Source organism: Mus pahari, chromosome 5 (genome assembly GCF_900095145.1).
Source record: "Mus pahari chromosome 5, PAHARI_EIJ_v1.1, whole genome shotgun sequence".
NCBI lineage: Eukaryota > Metazoa > Chordata > Mammalia > Rodentia > Muridae > Mus > Mus pahari.
The window spans coordinates 160,746,421-160,767,641 of NC_034594.1; the positions used below are offsets into that span (position 1 = coordinate 160,746,421).

The following is a 21,221-nucleotide window of genomic DNA, read 5'->3' on the forward strand; positions in this document are numbered from 1 at the left end:
TATGTGGACATGTTTCTGTGTGCATGGACATGTGTGTACTGTAGAGATTAAAGGTAGAAGTCGGTGTCTACCTCAATCACACTTCACTTAAAAATATGGTTTTTAACTTAGTGTGTATGTGTGTTCATGGATGTAAGAGGTGGGTGAAGAGAGAAAGGACAAAGAAACGTTACAAAGCAGGTGGAAGCCAGGGGACAACTTTTGAGTTTCCATTCTTAGCTCTCTGCAGATTGATGCAGGGTCTCTCCCTTTTCTGTCACCCCATAGCATACTCCAGGATAGGTGGCCCATAAGCTTCTGGCCAAGTCTCTCTTCTATCCTCTTCCCGTCTTTCCTTAGGAGTACCAGGATGAGGGATGAGTGCCACCACATCCTGCTTTTTATGCTGGCTTTGAAGGGAAAATGCACATAGCCAAGCTTGGGTGGCAAATGTTTTTACACAGTCAGCTCCCCTGGCCTCCATCTTCTTTGAAACAATATCTCTCAATGAACCTGGAGCTAACCATTCAACTAGACCAGTTGGCCACCAAGCTCCAGGGCCCCTCCCAGCTCTGTTTCATCAGCTCTGCAACTACGGGCACAGACTACAAGTTGATTGGTTTGTTTTGTTGTTGTTGTTGTTGTTGTTGTTGTTGCTGCTGCTGCTGCTGCTGCTGCTCTGTTCCTTTTATTGTTTGTATGGTTGCTCAGTACATTCTCATACTTTACTCACTAAGCTCTTTCATCATCCCTTAACAACTGATTTTTAAAGCAAGAGTTTAAGTTTCTACACTGTACAGATATGTGTGTATAAACCTACGTGTCAAAACTATATGTGTACCTGTGCACATACGTCACACATGCACTTGTTTTCCCACAGTGTTACATTATCCCATCTTGTCAAGATAAGGAAACACGTAAAGACGCCATCCTCAGAGAGAACCGGGCGCTGCTTCAGTTGCTAATCTGTATCTATCTAAATGAAGGGATGTCTCTCTGACCTGGGTCCTCAGCCCATGGTCTTTGTTAACTAGTTTAAGGCCATTTACATCAAGAAAGAGATGTAGTGACCCCAAACTGTCTTGCGTCTTGCTGTAATTAAAATCCAATCGGCAGTCTCCAATCTTCACGCTGGGATGCAGGCAGCATTTTGATATTTATGGAGGAGTTGAAATATTGGTTAATAATATTACTCCTTTTTTCCTCTCAAGATTTTGCTCCATGGCTACACATTACAAAGAGCAACAGAGGAGAATACTCATTCCTTCGCCCCACTTTTTTATAAATATGCTAATGACCCCAGAGAAGTGTTAATGTGGGTCATTCTTTGATAAGAATAACAATTAACTTTTAGACTGCATGGTACCATTTAGAGAGGAAACATCTTCAAGCCTGGCCTGAAAGACTCATTTTTAGAGGTTAATGAGAAGGTGACTGATCCTTGTATCTTGTGTCTAATAGCCCGGTTTTTGAGGGGAAAGAGAGTTTTATTTCTCATTGATATAATACACATCCCTTCTTATTTTTTTTTTCATTTCCCTAAACCTTTTCTACAGGCAGTAAATGAATTTGGGTAACTATGACTAAAATAATTAACGCAATCCAGGAGAGGCGTCACAGAAAAGTTTGTATTTCCCCTATACCGACATAAGCAGCCTGTGCCCTCTGAGCTCAACACTATTGCTAGGTAATACCCCAGAAACATGCGACACCTTAGATTTGCCACTAGGGGGCACCATATTCTCTGGCTAAAGAAAGGTTTACGACTAGTGGGTAATTATATTTCAGACTAGGCAGAGGATTCTTCTATTCAGAGGAAACAAGGACAGGGTATAAATAAATGGCAGATAAATGATACATAGATAGATAGATAGATAGATAGATAGATAGATAGATAGATAGATAGATAGATAGATAGATAGATAGATAGATAGACAGACAGGTGTGAGGTGCAATATAAATGGGTAAATAGGCTATAGAAATACAATAAATAGATATAAAGGTGTATTACTATTACAGTAATATCACTGTTCTCAAGCTCATTCCGCCATCATTGGCTGCTGCTGACACCATAGCAAACACCCCTGCTCTTTTTGCCTCACTGGCTCTAAGGTCCTCAGACAATCAAGCACACATAGTTGAACACGCTGTATTTGTCTTTCTCTTGTTAGCTTCTTTCACTTAGCAACGTTTTCAAGGCTCACCCACATTGTACCTTGCATCAGGATTTCGTTCTTTTCTAAATCTGAATTCCATTCACCACATTTTGTTATGAATTTATTCACCAATGGCTATTTGGATTCTTTCCACCTAAACCACAAATGGAGTCAGCGCCATTGCTAATATCCTGAGTGTGTGTGTGTGTGTGTGTGTGTGTGTGTGTGGTGTCTCTCCTCTTCAGTAATAGCTATTATAATTTAACTGTGACACGGGAGTTTTGATTTGCTTGTCCCTAGTGATTCGTGATATTAAGCATCTTTCCATGTGATTCATAGGCTATCTGAGTCTTTTCTATTTGTGCACTTCTTAATATATGAGTTCTTCAAAACTTTTTCATACTTGTGCTTGCTGTATTATCGCCTTTAGATGTTCATATGTGAGGTTTGGCCCTCAGTGTGCTGTTGCTTTCAGAGGAGGGACCTTCTGGGAAGAGATGGGGTCATTCGGGGTGCTGCGTAGAAGGGACTTTGTTCCATTTCTGAGTTTGGTGGAAGTGCACTGATCCTGAAGTTCTCCAGCCTGTCTGGCCATGTGCCTGCCACTCCCTTCACTCATACACACTTCCTGTGAAGTTCTTTATAACTAGACCCTCCCCAGAGCCAAGAACATGTTCGTGCCATGTTCTCAAGCTCCAGAAATATGAACTAAATAGGCCTTTAATATTGTATTACTTAGTCTCTGGCATTTTATTATATAGCAAGATAGTTATTTCATGATTTCTCCAAATACTTTTTCCAGTGTCTTCCTTGTGATTCTGTTGTCTTCTTTGAAGCCCAAAGGTTTGAAGTTTTGGCAGATACAAAGCCGTCTAGTTTCATTGCTATACGTTTCACCTTGTATCCAGAGCAAATCACGGAAAAACCACTGCCCAGTCCACCATCGTGAAGTCGACCAGGGGCATTTTCTGCTAAGATTTTGAATTTTAGTTTTACTTTGTGATCTTCAATACATTTTTTGAGCTCATTTTTGTGGCATATGATAAAGTAAGATTTTGACTTTGTTCTTTTCCATGTGAGTGTTTCTTTTTCTTAGCACTAATTGTTCCAGCAGAAATGTTCCTTTCCTCCATCGAGTGATCTTAACACCTTAAAGATTGCTTGACCACACGAGTGAATCTGTTGCTATACGGTCTTTCATCATCCTTTGTACCAATACCACACTGTTTTATTGCAGTAGCTTTGAAGTAGAGTTTGAAATCAGAAAGTGGAAGGTTTCTGACTTTGTTTGTTCTTAGCAAAATCATTTTAGCTACTTGGGATTCCTTGTCATCTGTGTGGCTTTTAGAATGGCCGTCCCATTTCTGAAAGAAGCATCAGGATTTTGACAGACCATGTTGGCTCTGAAGGTCACCTGGGCTAGCATCAACATCTTAACAGTGGCTTACAATCCATGGCTATGGGATTCTTCTTTCCTGTAGCTCTCAGTCTGCAGGCATTCTTGGTCGAGCTCATTCTGAAGTATCTTCTAGTTTTGATGCTGTGCTAAATTCAGCCCTTTCAGACTGTTTGTTCTTTCGGTGTAGAGGCCTAGTGGACTATTTGTGTACACATTGTCTATTGAGACATTGATGAATTCATTGTTCTGGGGTCTAGTTTTCTTTAATAAATGTGTTTTTTTTTTTCCTCCCTTTAAGGTCATGTTGCCTGAGAGCAGGCATGCTTTTACCTCTTCCGTTGTACTTCATCTGTTACCTCTGTGTCTGTGTGGTCACTCTGGGTCCATCCAGAGCTGCAGAGAGCAGAAGTGGAGTCTGGCATCTTTGCCTCCTCTGATCTTAGAGGGCCTCCCAGTCTGTCCACTGAGAGAGGGGCTGTTAGTCGGGGCGGGGGGTCTTCATATTCACCCCACTATGCTGAAGCCGTCCATGCAGTTCTTCCTTGTTGAGGACAGTGAAAGAGGAAAAGCTTCCTTCTGTCCTTTTCTATGTCAGCTGAGGACAAGTCCCCACCGTCCCCTTATTCTGTTGTTGGGATAATGTTGTGTTACATTTATTAATTTTGATCTGCTATGTTTTTTTCCCTTTATGGTTCTTTACATTTGTGGTGATTTAAAATCTCTCTCTCTCTCTCTCTCTCTCTCTCTCTCTCTCTCTCTCATATTTTCCTTATTTACACTTCAATTGTTATCTCCTTTCCTGGTTTCCCCTCCAAAAACTCCCTCCCCCAGTCCCTCCCCCTAAGAGTACACATGGTGGGACTCATGGCTCCAGCTGCATATGTAGCAGAGGATGGCCTAGTCAGTTATCAATGGGAGGAGAGGCCTTTGGTCCTGTGAAGGCTCTGCTAACTTTTAAAAAGGAAGTTTGTTGATGAGTCCGGAGAGATGGCTCCGTGGTTAAGAGTGCAGATTACTCTTACAGAGGAGCTGAGTTCTGCTCCCAGCACCCATGTCAGTAACCTGCAACTACCTGAAACCACATGCAAATACCCCGCAAAAACATACACATAATTTTAAACTGGGTTTAATCTTTGTATGCATGTGTGTGTCTATGTGTGTCTGTGTGTGTATCTGTGTGTATCTGTGTGTGTGTCTGTCTGTGTGTGTTTATCTGTGTGTGTGTGTATACCCCACAAAAACATACACATAATTTTAAACTGGGTTTAATCTTTGTATGTGTGTGTGTGTCTATGCGTGTCTGTGTCTGTGTGTGTATTTGTGTATCTGTGACTGTCTGTGTGTGTATGTATCTGTGTGTATCTGTGTGTGTGTCTGTGTGTGTTTATCTGTGTGTGTGTGTACACATGCATGCATGTGTGTGTGTGTGTGTGTGCGTGTGTGTGTGTATCTGTGTGTATCTGTGTGTGTGTCTGTCTGTGTGTGTTTATCTGTGTGTGTGTGTACACGTGCATGCATGTGCGTGTGTGTGCGCGTGTGTATGTGTGTGTGTGTGTGTGTGTGTGTGTGTGTGTGTGTGTGTACCATATGCTCTTATAGAAGTCAAAAGACAATCTGTAGGAAGAGGCTCTCCTCCCATTCTGGGATCTTGATGTTGAACTCAAGCCTTCAGGCTCGCCCTGCAGGGAGCACTCTCATCCCCCGAGCCATGTCGCCTTGTTGACTCATTGGTCAGAATAAATCCTTCTTGGTTATGAGGTGCTGTTCTTGTAATGTGATTTTAAATATAGTTCTAGGATAGTTTTCTTTTCTTTTCTAGGCTTTTTTTTTTCTCCAAAATCAGTATTCCTAAGGGATTGGCATCTACTGTCCTATCTTATTCTAAGTGTCTTTGTCTGGTTTTATTATCAGGGTATTGTAGCACTGATAGATAAGTTAGGACTTATTCCCCATTTTTTAGTTTTTCTGGAAGATTACATTGATGTTGTTTTTAAAGGATAAATAGAATTCACCAAGGAAGCCATTTGACCAGAGCTTTCATTGTGGGGAGTTTCTCTGTAAATCATATACTCTTGCTATGAATTACAGAGTCTCTTCAGATTTTCAGTATTTTCCCATTCAGTCTTGGAAAGGTTATATTTCTATCAGTTTGTTGCTATCATCTAGTAGCATAGTCTTTTAAGGAATGAGTTTGGACAGGAAAGACCTGATGGTAGCTGCTAGGAATCCTTGACTTTATTTGCTACCCTTTGTGTCTCTGGCCATGGGCAGATTCTGCCCCATGGTTTTCCTACCAATTCATCTTGCTTCCTCTGTACCTACACTGTAGGTCTCCTGGGAAAATGAGCTAATTAACAGAGAACAAGGACATCCAAGACCTTGAGCTCCCTCAATCCTCATTGAACTTGGCCCTTTCCTTATTAAAGCTTAGTAACTTATTGCTTATATTATACAACCTCTGGACTATGTTTTAAAATCATCCAACTACTTAGCCTGGCCACTGTGCTCATACACCTTGCAAATGTATTCAAGGAATATAGTCCAGGGAAAGAAACATGCCTAAGAAGGGGTAATACAGGAAGTGGGGATGAGCTATTGAAGGTTCCTTCACCATAAAGAGAAGAGAGAAGCAGAAAGGGAGGAAGAGGAGGAAGTCAAGATTCAAGGAGCAAAAAGTAAAGCACACACCATGGGGAGTAAAGAGGTTGAAGTGTATGCTCTAGAGCCACCAAATACCATCAGCCACTTCTGAGATATCCTCACAATAAGCATTATAAGTTCTCTCTTTAAGGCCCCTCCATCGATAAAACTAAACTACCCCAAAACAGCATAAAGCCAGCAGCGAGAAGCTTGATGTGGTTTGATTAGGAACGGCCTCTATAGACTCAGGTGTTTGATGCTAGATCCCTAGGGAGTGGCACTGTTAGGAGGTGTGGCCTTGTTGGAGTGGGTGTGCCTTGGTTGGAAGAAGTGAATTATGAAGGGGTGGGCTTTGAGGTCTCAGGAGCTCAAATCAGGCCTAGTGACACACAATTCTTTACTTGCTGCCTGTAGACCCAGATGTAGAACTCTCTGCTATCTCTCCAGCACCATGTCTGCCTGCATGCCACCATGTTCCTGCCACATGATAATGGATTAAACCTCTGAATGATAAGGCAGTCCCAATTCAGTTTTTCCTTTATAAGAGTTGCTGTCTTCATGGTGTCCCTTCACAGCCATAAAACCCAAACTTGCTATCTGGAATTTTTAAATTTTTGTTCTTGAGACACCAAGCCAAGGAGTAATTTATTCTTGCATCTAAATTTTTAAAATATTAATTCCATTCTCAGAATCTCACTTGCTGACACTCTGTGTGTGTAAGAACTCTAGGGAAATTTATTATCTCTCATAACTCTGCAAATTATGAATGTGCTTAGCTAAATACAATATTTTACTTCCACTCACTTAATTATCTTCCCATTTTAAGAATTTTGTTTAGTTAAGTAAATATATCCTTATTAAGAAACAATTTTCCCAGTGGGGAAAAAATTTCAAGACACTGGCCTCAGGAAGGACTCCTGAAGAGCCATCTCGTCACCAGGAAAGAGTGACAACCGGCAAAAGAGATATCAAGGAAGGAACAACGTTCTACACAACCAAGGAAACAGTTGAGTAAAAACATCCAGCAATGCTGGAGAGTCCATCTCCAACTGTAGATCTGACAGAGGATTAACAACTAGAATAAGCAAAGAACTCAGTAACAAACAGCTTAATAAAGGAGTTAATGAAACGAGCAGTGGAGTCACAATGAAATAAAATTCTGAAGCTGTCAATAAATCTGGAAAAGGAAATTTCAACCTCACTAGGCACCCTAGAAATGCTAATTAAAATAACTTTGAGTTGTATGACTCCTGGCAGAAATCAAATAACAACAAATGCTGGTGAGGATGCGGGCAAGGGGAGTCATCCTGCACCTCTGGTGGAAACGCGACACAAAAGTCATAATGGAAGTCAATATGGAGGTTCCTCCAAACACTGAAAAGAGGTCTTCCATGTGATCCAGCTATACCATTTGGGGTATTTACCCAGACGACTTCAAGACACCACCTCACAGAGACAAATGCCCCTTGGTGCTTACTACAGTGCTATTCACAGGAGCTGAGCTGCAGGACCAACCTGGGCTTCCAGCAACAGAAGAATGAGGGACAAAATGTGGCTCATACACAATGGAAATTGTTTCAGCCATTTAAAAAGGTCAAAATGATGTTGTTTGAAGGAAAATGGGTGGAACTGGAAATAATTTTATAAGACAATTCCATCTCAGGAAAACAAATTCCACATTTTTTCTCCTCTGTGGTTCTTGGATTTTACATAGATATTTAGAATCATATGCATGTAAATATGACAGGGAAGTAGAGGCTGATCTTTCCTGGCAGATCGATCTAACCTGTGGCTTATGTGCTTCGTAGCCAAGGATAGCTAGGAATATGTCCCAGCACAAAGTCATGTTGGTCAGACACCAGAAAGGGGACAGGAAGGAAGGTCCGTATGTGTGGATTTAAGCAGCCCCACCTACCACTCCATCTCTGATGTAAAAGTTTGGGGGCTGTGTTACAATTTTACAACCCCCAATAGAGCACTCTCCCGGTCTTCTGCCTGCAGAAGGGATGGCACTAACACTTGGTTGGGAGTCTGAAGCATAATCGAACTCACAAGATAACAGTTATCACCCTAATCCGACAGGAGAGATATGCTGCCCCGATGAGAGGCACAACCGGGTGTCCGTGGGCTTTGGTGATGCCTGCTGCGGCACAGTGCCTTACGCCACCTCCGGGAGCCAGGTGTGCTGTGCCGGGAGGCTCCAGGATGGCTATGAACAGCAGTGCTGTGGGGAAGAGATGGTGAGCCAAGACTTCCAGTGCTGTGGTGGAGGTGAAGAGGGGACCGTATACAGTTACCTCCCAGGTAAGGTCCCTTGTCTGTCCTACAGGATGTGAGAGGTGATGACCAGGGAAGAGGAGGGATTTGCCCTAGAAATGAAATAGTTAAAACCCATATGAATTAATCTAATGAAGCACGGAGAAATATGCTATGTAACAGTTAAAATCTTTTTTTTTTTAAGTGTACCTAGACTACTCCATAAAGACACACCAGATTTCTTTCTTTGGAGCTGAAGATGTGGTTCAGTGGTTAAGTGCACTTGGTATTCCTGCAAAGACCCCAAGTTCGGTTCTTAGTACCTGCGTTGTGGGGCTCACAACCACCTGTAACTCTAGCATCAGGAGACCAGATGCCCTCCACTGGTCTCCATGGACATTGAAGCCTCAGACACATACATTTTTGAAAAAATACATTGTTTAAAAGACTTTCTTTATGAATGTTACCCCACCAAAAGAATACTAAATCAAAACAAACTCCTACATAAATGTATTTTTTCTATATCAGAAGAATATTTCCTAATAAGTACTAATAGTAGACAAAATAATTTAAAATGACATTGAGATATTAATCTTTTACTTTTTTGTTCTCATATGTCTAATATTAAGAATATATTCTAATATTAAATTAATTTACTACTAACAATATTAATAGTAAGCATTACTACTAGATAAGGCCTTATTACCAAGTATAGTGTCTATTCTTGTGTACATTGCTGCCAAAGTTAATCTTTATAACTACTCCACAAATAGATTTTTTTCTATTCATATTTTATAGCTTGGGAAAGGTGCACAGGCCTATAACCCAATGGTAAAGCACTTGCTAGTATATGTGAGGCCTGGAGTTTGATTCTTGATACCACAAAATAATAATGTTTAAATTAATGTGGAAATTGAAATGTGGGCAATAGAGACCTACCAGAGATCACACGGGTGATCCAGAATAGAGTTTGGGGTGGACTGAGCTTGCAGTTTGAAGGGGTGGAAGAAAGGAACAAAATTCAAAACAAATATTTATTCATATTAAGAAAATAAATTATAAATATAAAAGAAGTCTAGGAAACCTCACTTATATAATCTAATTTTGTGTGCATGTATGCTTGAATGTGGGTATTGTGCATGTGTATATGCATGTGTATATATATGTGTATATGTGTATGTTCTTGTGTGCATGAATATGTGCATGTGTATGAGTATATGTGAGTGTGCATCGGTGTATCTCTGTATATGTACCTATGTGTTTGCATGTGTATGAATGTGTGTAAGAGCATGTGTGTGTATGTTCATGTGTGCATGAGTGTGTACATGTATGTTAGTGTGTGTGAGTATATGTGTGTGTCTTGTATGTCTGTGTATATCTGCCTATGTGTTTGTATGCACGTGTGTGAACATGTGTGTGTGTGTGTATGTGTGCTGTATGTATCCATGTGTGCTCATGCAGAGGTCTGATGACATCTGTTGTCTTGATTTGTCACTCTCTGCCTTATGACTGTGAGACTGGGTCTCTCACTGAACCTGGAACTATGCTGGCAAACCAGCCTTCAGTCGAGTCTCCATGGTGCTGGGGGAACAGGTGTGTATTCAGCCATGCTAGTCTTTTACCTGAGCACTGGGGATTTGAATGCAGTTCTTCATGCTTATTCAGCAAGCGCTCATACCCACAGAATCATCTCTCCAGTATCTAGCACAGTTTTAAAATATCTGTGTCCCATAATTCCTGGCATCCTTCTCTGTGATTTGCATATGCCATTCACTGCCTGTCCAGCTGACCCTGGCACTTTAGCAGATTTTTATTGCAGTTCAGTTTTTCCCTCTCACATGGTTGATCACAATATCACAATTTCTTTTTTAAATTGGATGAAGTTTTGAAATGAGGTCTTAAGTATCCTGGCTCATTATTATGCGTCATAAACAGGTAGGATAACCATCAGATTTGGGGACATCTCTACCAAGGATCTCCTTCGGATCAGAGTACTTCAGATTTTTTTCTCTGAGAGTGCTCTGTGGTGACTCTCCTTGTCTGTGGAGCTGACTGTATTAACTGTACTCAGTGGCTAGTGTCTATCTAAGCCACCAGTTCTCAAGTTTGTGGGTCATGACCCCTTTGGGGGGGTCAAACAACTCTTTTATAGGGGTCACATATCAGATATTCTACATATCATATATTGACATTACAATTCATAACAGCAGCAAAATTACAGTTATGAAGTAGCAATAAAAATAATTTTAAGGTTGGTGGCCATCACAACACGAGGGACTGTATTAAAGGGTCCTAGCGTCAGAAAGGTCGAGAACCCCTGTGGTGTAAACTGTAATTCTCTGGACTTGACTCCTGTTATCCTCAATGTCACCAGCCCATCTGCAAATCAGCAAGTCTTAACATTATCAGGTTATTATATTTTAGATACATTGATTCAAGTCCCAATACAGAGTTTCATTGCAAAGTATTACTACTTTGGGAATGGTCCGAAATTCACTTCAATTCACCACTTGATGTCAGAAATATTTTAATTAAATACATATTTTCATGTTTTGTATGTGTATGCATGTCCCCGTGTGTAGGGGGTAGATATACACAAATACATATGTGTTGAGGTCAGAAGATAATTGTGGAAACCATTCCTCAGATGTAGTCCATCCACCTTCTTTCCTGAACAGGATTGCTTACTGGCCTGGAACTTTATATATAGGCTAAGTCCTTACTCTTCCGTGCCAGGACTACTGATAGACCTGGAGATGTGGGGAGTATTTCTTTGTCTGATTAGAACAAGCTGTGTTTATAAATGCACAGGGGACTGGCCAGATGACTGCCTCCCCTAAGTTGGGGTGTCAGAGAGCAGCCCCTCACTGGCTTTTCTATGCAGAAGGATTAGGACTGCTAGAAAAGAGCTGTTGAGATGGCCAGCTGTTAGCACCAGGACAGAAGAGTAGGAAACTCTGGGCTCAAGGCTGCCAGTGGGGTAGATACAAGAATACATCCTGTGGAAGGGGGGTCATCACAGGTGTTCACTTTAGCAAGACAAAGAGATGGGTACACATCATGGAGTTACAGGTTCAGCAGAGGCTGAGAGACACAGTTTGCAGGATACTTTAGGCTTAGGAAACAAATTTACTCTTGTGTGGAGACTTAGTACAATGTATAACAATGTAGCTCCTGTTTCGGTTACATCCCTCAAGCGTGTGCCACCATGCCCAGCTTTTGACATGGCTTCTGGGGGTCAAACTCTATCTAGTCTTGGACTTACAAAGCAAACACTTTACCTGCTAAGGCATCTCTCCTCGTGCCCTTTTTTTTTTTTGTCATTTTCTCCACATTTATCTAATATTTTTTTTCCTTTAAATATTTTCTTCATTGAACTTCATTTAGTAGTTTTTGAATTTTTATATCCTGGCTCTCCCTAAATTGTAGCATCCATGTGTGATCCAGCCTTGGCAGCATTTTATGGGACTAACCAAAGCCCTGCAGGTCACCTGTGAGAATGAAACCATTTTCATAATGATACTAAGTCAATGTACGCATTAAGGTTTTTATTACGTGTATATGTTTGTTTATCTGTGTGTGAGGACCATGGGGATGCACGGTGTGGCTCAAAGTGTGGAGATCAGAGCAGCCTGCAGGAGTCAGTTCCCTTCTTACGCCATGAAGGCCCCAGGCAACAAGGTCAGGTCATCAGCCTTGGACACAAGAACCTTTGCCCACTGGGCCATCTAATCCACCCCACTCTCATCTCACCTTGGGTGTCTAGTGGCATTTCCCAGGTCCCATGTGGCATGCGTTACTGCAGCAGAGAAGCTGAGGGGAGAATTTAGCTTCTGTCTGTGACACTAGACCTTAAACTGGCCTACAAAAAAAAAAAAAAATTAAGAAAACATTATTCTTCTCACAAATTTGGTTTGGGGTATTGGAAAATATATTTATGCCCCAGAAATGCATCTGTATATGAGTTTATTGTTATTTTTTTAATGGATTTGATTCTAGGATCGAACACATCTGCCTCTTTAACCCACGTGCGCAAAGGTTGTTTTGCTTTGATTTGGTTTGTTTCATTCAAGACAGGATCTCATCCTGTAGCCCAGGATGACCTTGGATTCTTGATCCTCCTGCCTCAGCCTTCCAAGTGCTGGCTTTGTAAGCATATGTCACTAATCAGGCAGGTAGGTTTTGGGGTTTTTGTTTCTTTTTCTTCATTAGTCAACTGCCATACCCTTTCATTGAACAAACAAGAGTGTATTGAGTCCATCTTCAAGAAAGCACTCTTTTGGATGTAAAAATGGTTAGAATTGCATCCCCTCCCCAATTTCTACATCATCTGGGAGCAGCAGCATCCGTGAGCCTATGGGATGCTCCCTTTCTTGGCCTCTTCTTTTCAGTTTTTGCTAATGTGTCTTAATTGTGAAAGCTAATGAGTTTCATTATGTCTTTCTCATCCATGCATGCAATGGGCTTTGGCCATTCTCCTTGCCAGCCCCCGCCCACACCCCCTTTCTCCAACAGTCTAATGCACACACATTTTTTTTAAACTGAGAGATCATTGCATTAAGCAGATGAAGAAAGCTAAGTCTGGGTTACACCATTGTGTCAGAATCCTGAACACTATGTCAGGTCTCTAGTGAGACAGCTTGACCTGGTGGGGAATTGATACCCATGTAAGAGCCCACACTTTGGCTTCTGAGTAGTATATCATCTATACAGGGAAACAGAGGGAGACAGGTTTGAGCCAGCCCAGGATTTAGTGAGTGCTCCCAGAAGAGTGAATGTAATTGTCTTAATTCTGATTTTTAAAAGGCTAGTTGCATTTGGGTGGCAGAGAAAAAAAAATCAGAGACAGAAAGAGAAGACAGAGCCAAAACACTGGAAAGGAAAACAGGGTAAAGGTCACCTTCTAGAGAATTCTTTCCAAGTTATGAACTCTCATCTTCAGTTAAAGTGCATCAAAACCCACTCACACATGCATGTGTATGCACACGTACACACCCACACAGACACTCGTGCAAATTGCCTGCCTTCTTTATGCCCTTGATGTCTACCCACGGGCCAAGTTTCAGAATCACCCTCTTTTCCTTCCATATGACAATGACAGAAAACGAGTCAGATGTCTCTTTTTCAAAAGAAATCATTTGTATTGTTTTTAATTCTATGCATGTATGTGAGGGGTATACACACATGCTTGCAGGTGCCTCTGGAGGCCATAAGAGGGCGTTAGGTCCCATAGAGCTATAGTCACAGGTAGTTGTGAACCACCTGGCAAAGGTGCTGAGAACTGAACTTGAGTCCTCTGCAAGAGCAGTCAGTACCTTAACTGCCGAGCCCTCTCTTGACCACTGAGTCCTCTTGCCAGCAACCACTGAAGCCTTTCTCAAATTGTAATGTTCCTCAACTCCTACCAAGCAAGACTGACATGGTTCTGGGGTGCTCTCTGGACACCTAACCCTGGTAGTCACGGTGGAGAAGGCAGAGGCTCGGGACTTGTAAGATGAAGGAGAAAAATCTTTTTATTACTGTGACCTTCCCTTCGGACACACTGAAAACAGACAGGTTCTCAGCTGTCTCTGCTCCTCTGTTCTCTCTCCTCCTGGTCTCGCCCCATGGTTACAGCTGCTCAAGGATCTGTTTCTGTCCACCTCAGCCACTCACCACACCTGCCGGACAAGGCTTGGATCCTACAACAGGGTTCCAAAACCTGGCCTCTCTCACCGCCTGGCATTGTGAGCCTGCCAGGACACCGGCCTGGCTCGTAAAACATCCCTTTATGTACTTTATGACTTAAACTCTTTTATTTGCCTGCAGGAGCCCTTTAACAAAATCACATTGAATTGACTTTCTCACACCAAATCAAATCTCCCTGGTCCCAGTTCAGTTGTCTTTGTCAATATGTATTTTATAAATGGAGTGAATTAACAGATGCTGTAGGAACGGAAGTGCTGGGGTAGCGTTTATGGTTTTTAGTGCTCTCTCTGGGCGGATGAGCAGTGTGGAAGCAGTATACAGGTGTCTTGGGATGAAAGTCATTCCCTCGGATATGTATTCCTAACCATTTTCCCCGAATATATTTTAAATCTCTTTATTACACATTTTCCCTTAGTGTTTTGCGTATATGGTTTTATCGTGTATGCTGTTAATCTTAGCTTGGACTTGATGTATCCCTTAACATTAAAAGACAAAATTAAAACCTTCTCCATCATTCAGAGAGAACAGAGATTTTCTGTTAGCCATGAACAAGATCATTCCCTGACTTTAGATTATGTTCCCTCATTTATATTATAAATCAGGTCCATGCAGTCTTTGATAGCAAATGCTTCTGAAATTATTTCATAGCAGAATTCTGGGTTTACATGCCCTAGACTCTGCCTTGAGAAAAATTAATGGGGTCTACCAGAAAAATGAGTATTTTCTTTTAAGATGGAATTGATAAGTTTTGCACAAAAGGAGAGGGGTAGTACAGAAGTCCAGGGTTGAAGATAGGAGAGCTATCTCTGGAAGAGATGCTCCCAAAAATGTCTCCATAATATCATATATATATATATATATATATATATATATATATATATATATATGCACTAAAATGTATGGCAGTGGTTTGGGGAGCAGGCATAATTGTTAACTCAGTTTTGTGGTGACCATAGCGCCATCTACTGGTTATCACAAGCAAGAATGCCCTTTTTTAATTTTTTTTAATCTTTTTTTATTTTTTAGTACTCTCCCCCAATTTTCTAAGTTTTCTCTGAACACACTAATTATAATCTGTTTCTTCTATCTTATTTTCCTGAAATGCAGAACTCCTTGTGCTAAAACATGCCAAATGTAAACTGAAGCCAGAGTTTAATATGAGTTTTCCGACCCAGGACTGTTTTTCACACTTTACTGTTATTTTCTTGGAAGAATGGTGTCTCTTTCTTAGTTGTCTTTAGGGAGTGTATAGCACATTTTATAGACTTAAACTATTTATTAAAGCATCAGGTGTGTTGATAAATATTTCTTCACTAGTTTTGGGCATTAAGCAAATGCTGGTGCCATACTTGGTAATGTAATTCCAAGCTGCGTCTAGTTTTTTCTCCATTGTCTACAAGAGAATAGAAGCCACCCATCGACTGTCTACACGTTCTGAAAGACTATGCAATCCTGAAATATAAACATCTACTCTTGAACATATTGATAATTTCTAAGTCTTGTTCAAAGACACTCTCCACGCTCATACAAATGTGATGGGGAGCCTTTAGAAGAACAGACCAAGCCATCAATAATGCATGGCCTATTTTGTTTTTCTTTGGGCATATTTAAGATTGTGACTTCTGTGTGTCAGAGTTCAAAAGTCAAGTGCTGTGTGTGATAAATTAGGCAAGGGTCAAAGGTTGTTGCCATGCCTTTCAGAAGCTGGCCTGTCTCTGTATTTGCAGCTCATTCATGCTGAAGTGATGCACCATGGGTATTACTACCAGGCCCCGCTCTGCAACATCTGCTCTCCCTAAGTGAGTTAGTGCACGTCAGACATCTTTATGTCAGAATATCACAGTGATGGATGCAGTCTTCAGAAAATGCTGCATAAAAATCTGGTGTGCCGTTCTGGCCATTAAGTGAAATTACTATTTAAATTAATGGCACTGTCATGGTTTATCTGTGCAAAGAATGAACGCTGATTAGAGTATTAAGTAATTAGCAATTTATCACACTGGAACAAGGTTGATAATAATTAAAGAAGTAATGGTTTACCAAGGAAACTAGAAAGGGAGTCACTTCTTGTTATGTGAGTGAAATCTTGCCTGAAAATTCAGAAAAGCCAAGATGAAGCCCTTTGACAAAGAAAGCACCCCTTTCTCTCTCTCTCTCTCTCTCTCTCTCTCTCTCTCTCTCTCTCTCTCTCTCTCTCTCTCTTCTTCCCTTCATATAAAAACAGTTCATTATCAAAATTTTAGTTGACCTGTCAAAAGTCCCTCAGAGCGATCAGATGACTGATTAGGAGTTTCAAATTAGGTCAATGTCTGCATTTTGATTTCATACTTAAAGCACGGTGAAGCCATGCAGTAATGTGAGAGTAGAGGGGAGAATTATTCTCCCCCCTAAAAGGCCAGTTTTCAGATTTTGATTGCTCCTTAAAATGGAAACACGAATAGTTTTAAGAAAATTACTAGAGAAAAAAATGACAGTCAAGGATCCAAGGTTGTGTTTAAACGTCTGATCCAAAGGCATCAGAAAAATAATGTCTGTGTGTGGACAATACAGAACCCAAGCCCGTGGAGTCCAGTTTCATTTTCGTGTGTCGAGAACACACATCTATAAGTAGGCATTTTGTATGAATAAACCTGTCTTTACCCACATAATTAAGACTCAGTCTACAATGAGAACCCTGCTGTGCATATTTTATTATCAAGAACATGACCCGGGAAGGTTAATAAAAATTATTAATATCATAGTTTACTTTCAATTACTTTGAAGAGTTGTCATGTCACATTTAGGTCAGCATGATACATCAAAACTCTATAATGACCAGTCTCTATTATTAGTCATATAAGCAATTTTTAAATATCTAAATTTTGTAAAGTATAAACAGCAGTGTGATTGATTGATGGTCCTTCAGAGCCCTGACTGAACACATCTTCCTTTGAGGGGCTCACCACACTGAGATCTTCTCGGTGATCTAAAAAAAAAAAAAAAAAAAAAAAAAGGCTTCAAAAAGTCTTTGGTCTGTTATCAGGAATGTTGTTCCTAATATGGGTGTTTGTACAGGACCAGATTAAACAATTCAGGACCCAGAACACTTGGAATTTGAAGTTCCTTGCGATATCAGTCGGGACTAATAATAAACAAACAGAACTCTAATTAAAATGAATCATTCATCAGGCTGCGGCACAACCAGATGCAGATGCTAATAAGACAGCGTGGTGACATGCCATCTAGGCACCGCACTTCCTGTATGATCCAACCCCAGAGTGCTGTTTATTTAACTGGTGTCTTTATGTCTAAATGTATGCAAGGTTTCTTCCATGGCAATATGTGATAGGTATTCGGTCAGTAGGAGAGAAGTCTGTTGGTCCTTCAGGTGTATGTCTGTCTCCCTTCAGGTCCGAGAGTCAGTGATTCTCCCTGTAAGGCCTCTTTCCCCAGCCTGACAACCATGCCAGCTGACAGAGCTGAAAGAGAATCAGAAAAACAGTGGCTGGCTGCCATGCTGTTGCTTTTCTGGGACCACGAACAGGTCTGACTAGTTTGTTTGAGGTGTGTGTTTGAGGTGTGTGTGTGTGTGTGTGTGTGTGTGTGTGTGTGTGGTGGGAGGTAGGAGGCTGGTATGTGGGGTGTGTATGTGTGTGTGTGTATGTGTATGGTGTGGTATGTGTAGTGTGTGTGTATGATAATGTTTAGTGAGTGTGTTTGTGCATCTATGTATGATACGTGTGTGTTGTACATGTGGGTGTGTGGTGGTAGGATGGTTGTGGTGTATAGTGTGTGTGTATGGTATGATGTGTGTAGTATGTATGTGTCTGTGTGTCTGTGCATGTGTGTGTCTGTGTGTGGTATGGTGCAATGTGCAGTGTATGAGAGGAGATTATGGAGTGTGGTATGTGTGTGTGTGTGTGTGTGTGTGTGTGCATGTGTACACATTGTGGTATGTGTGGTGTGTATAGTGTATGTGTGCTGTGGTATGGTATGTGTTGTGCAGGGAGATGGTACGTGTGGTATGTGTGGTGTGATATGTATGATGTATGATCTTGTATGTGTGCTGTAGTATGAGGGTGAGGGTGTGTGTGGTATGCTATTTGTTGTATGTGTGCATTATGTGTGGTGTGTGTAGTGTGGAATGTATGGTGTAGGGGGATGGTATGTGTGGTATATGTGGTGTGGTGTGTAGGATGTATGGTTTTGTGTGTATGCTGTAGTATGAGGGGTGAATGTGTGTGTGTGTGTGTGTGTGTGTGTGTGTGTGTGTGTGTGTGTGTGTGTGGTATGCTTTAGTGGGCTAAGAATTTTATACAATGGGTTCTGATCATGTTCAACCCCCTCCCCCAAATTCTTCCAGCTCTCCCTACCCACCCAATTGTGTGTTCTTTTTTGTCTTCTTAAATCCATCAAGGCCAATCCATTCCCCCAAATGTATTCTTGGATGCCTGGCTTTCCACTGGAGAAGAGTCATCTCACCAGGGGTCACACCCTTAGAACAAAGCTGACCCACCCCCCCCCCAACACCCAGCACTAACAAATTCTGTTCTATCCTCAGCAGCGGAGAGACTTCCTGACAACTCCTCCTCAATCCTGGGATTTGGGGTGACTTGGGCTTGCACAGAGATGGTGCATGACGTCAAAACAGTAACCACTGTGGCTCACTGCCCTGCTGTTTCCTTGTAGGCGTCCACATCCTCTTACAATCTCTCTAGCCCTCATTCCACAGTGGTCCCTGAGCCCTGGAAGGAGAACATGGGGAACATGGGGCTGAGCATTCCGTGGCCTCTTAACCTTCACACCTTGACCAGTGTGGTCACACAGTGTGGTCACTCACTATCTTCTTTACTCGTGTGCTCTATTAGAGGTACAGCTGTTTGAATAGTTGTTGTCTTGTCAGACATGGTCTCATGTACCCCAGTATCTCAAGATGGCCATACACTTACTGTGTCACTGAAAACAACTTTGCACTTCTGATCTTTCTGCCTCTACCTCCCTAGTGCTGGCATCATAGGAGTGTACCACCATCTGCTGTCCTCGGTACAGACTGGAGAGCAAACACTGGCCAGCCCTCTGCCAACTGAGCCGTATCCATGACCTGGGTGTATGTACCCAGTCTAATTCCGGGAGAAAGGAAGGTTATGGCTGTTTCAGACTTCACAGGAGCACAAGAGGCAAATGCTACACCCCAGACAAAGACAGGCAGGAGCTTACACAGCCCTTACCAAGAACCACTCACCTGGGATGTCACTACATTTCCCATCTCCCTTGTGAACTTCTAGACCTTTCTCTCTAGGACCTTTTACTCCAGCTAACCTACTTGTGCAACATGATGTTATCATCACAAAGGGGACAGGCAGTTTTGACAGAAATCTGATCTTTTTTTTTTCAATGGAGTGTGGGCAGAGTCTGGCCCAGCCGAGTGATTTCCGAACAGTTCCTCTAGTGTGTTCATTTCCTAAGGAGTGCCTGGTGCTCTTGGTAAGAAGGACCCTCATCGCACATCTAAATCACCTTGGTGGGGAAATGTTACCTTTACAGTGGCTCCTTCACTGAAACTGCCCAAGTCTGACGTTTTTATACCAAGCTTTACGGCTGCCTCAGTTTTCTTCCCTCTTTTTATTTGATATTCATATATAACATTTTATTGTTGCAGGAATGCTGTGTTGTGGGCAGGATTATGTGAATATGTCAGATACCATATGCTGTTCAGCTTCCAGTGGAGAGTCTAAAGCACACGTTAGAAAGGATGACCCTGTGCCAGTGAAATGCTGCGGCACTGAACTTATTCCAGAGAGCCAGCGATGCTGTGATGGAGTTGGATATAATCCTTTGAAATATGTTTGTTCTGATGAGATTTCAGCTGGAATGGCGATGAAGGTAATTGATAGAAAGCCGCTCGGAGGTGCTGCTCTGGCGATGGAAAGAGAAACACATTGTTCATAACTATTTTTCTAAAATAGGAATATAAAAACTCCTGTGTGCATTATTCATTTTTGCATTCTATCCATATTAATACAGAATGAGTTTGTCATGATTGATGCTAGCGCAATGAATTCTAAAGGAATTCCTAATGATTAGCTGTTCTCTGGGAAGCTCTACCCAGCACTACAGATGAGTGGAGGGCTGGAGGTGTGTGCTCCCAGACCATGCACTGTCCTCCCTAGCCCCTACAAGCGCCATTTATAGCCCTGGGTGCTGTGACTGCCAACTGTGATGCTTCATCTCAACTGTCAACCCCCTGTGAATTAGAATTCCTGAGACTCACACCTCTGAGTGTCTATGGGTGTGTTTTCCAGAGGAAATGACTGAAGATGTAATACTCATTTCGGGGTGTGGGGGGCCAGCACTGTTCTATGGGATGGGCAGACAGTATGTGTGGGGGTGGGTAGGTAGCACTGTTCTATGGGATAGGCAGGCAGTGGGGGGTGGGCAGCACTATTCTATGGGATGGGCAGAGAGTGTGTATGTGGGTGGGCAGCACTATTCTATGGGATGGGCAGACAGTATGTGTGGGGGTGGATGGGCAGCACTGTTCTATGGGATAGGCAGGCAGTGTGTGGGGGGGTGGGCAGCACTATTCTATGGGATGGCAGAGAGTGAGCTGAGTTGCAGCCCTCATCTCTGTTTCCTCATGTAAGACCTGTTCTCCTTATCTAACTTCATGAAGACAAGCCTCTCTGTGGGCTTACGATGATTCCCAGTAAGTCTGGTGGTCTCCAAAGCCTTCGAGATGGAGCACACAGCCTTGCACATGACAGACAAGCATTTACTCCATCAGTAGGCTGCATCTGCAGCTTTCAAATGTTGAAGGGGAAGGTACCATTTTCCCCTGGGGTCACCACTTCCCTCGGGGATGTGCTTTCACCATAGGTTTGATAATTTGCTCTTACTTCTGTCTTAGTTTCCACCTCTCAGTTGGCCCTAGTCCCCTTTAATCTGTCAGCACTTTCTTCTAGCTCTTCCCATCCGCTGGTAAATTCCTTATTTACCTCAATGAGGTGTTGCTTTCAATTTTTGTTTTGACATTTCTATTAATTTTTTTAAAATAAGAACCATTTTATCTTAAGGGGCTCTTTGGGGTTGGGGAGACTATGTGTATGATTTTGATGGTATTGGTC

General features: G+C 42.0%; 1 protein-coding gene across 1 annotated transcript in view; it reads left to right on the forward strand.

Annotated features, from left to right (window-relative positions):
* Ush2a (usherin) overlaps positions 1–21,221 on the forward strand; it is a 678,886-nt gene that overhangs the window by 510,905 nt on the left and 146,760 nt on the right. Inside the window, exons 49-50 of the mRNA XM_021198607.1 lie at positions 8,257–8,478; positions 19,757–19,980. Of these exons, the coding sequence (XP_021054266.1) occupies positions 8,257–8,478; positions 19,757–19,980 (446 nt within the window). The remainder of the gene's footprint in view (positions 1–8,256; positions 8,479–19,756; positions 19,981–21,221) is intronic.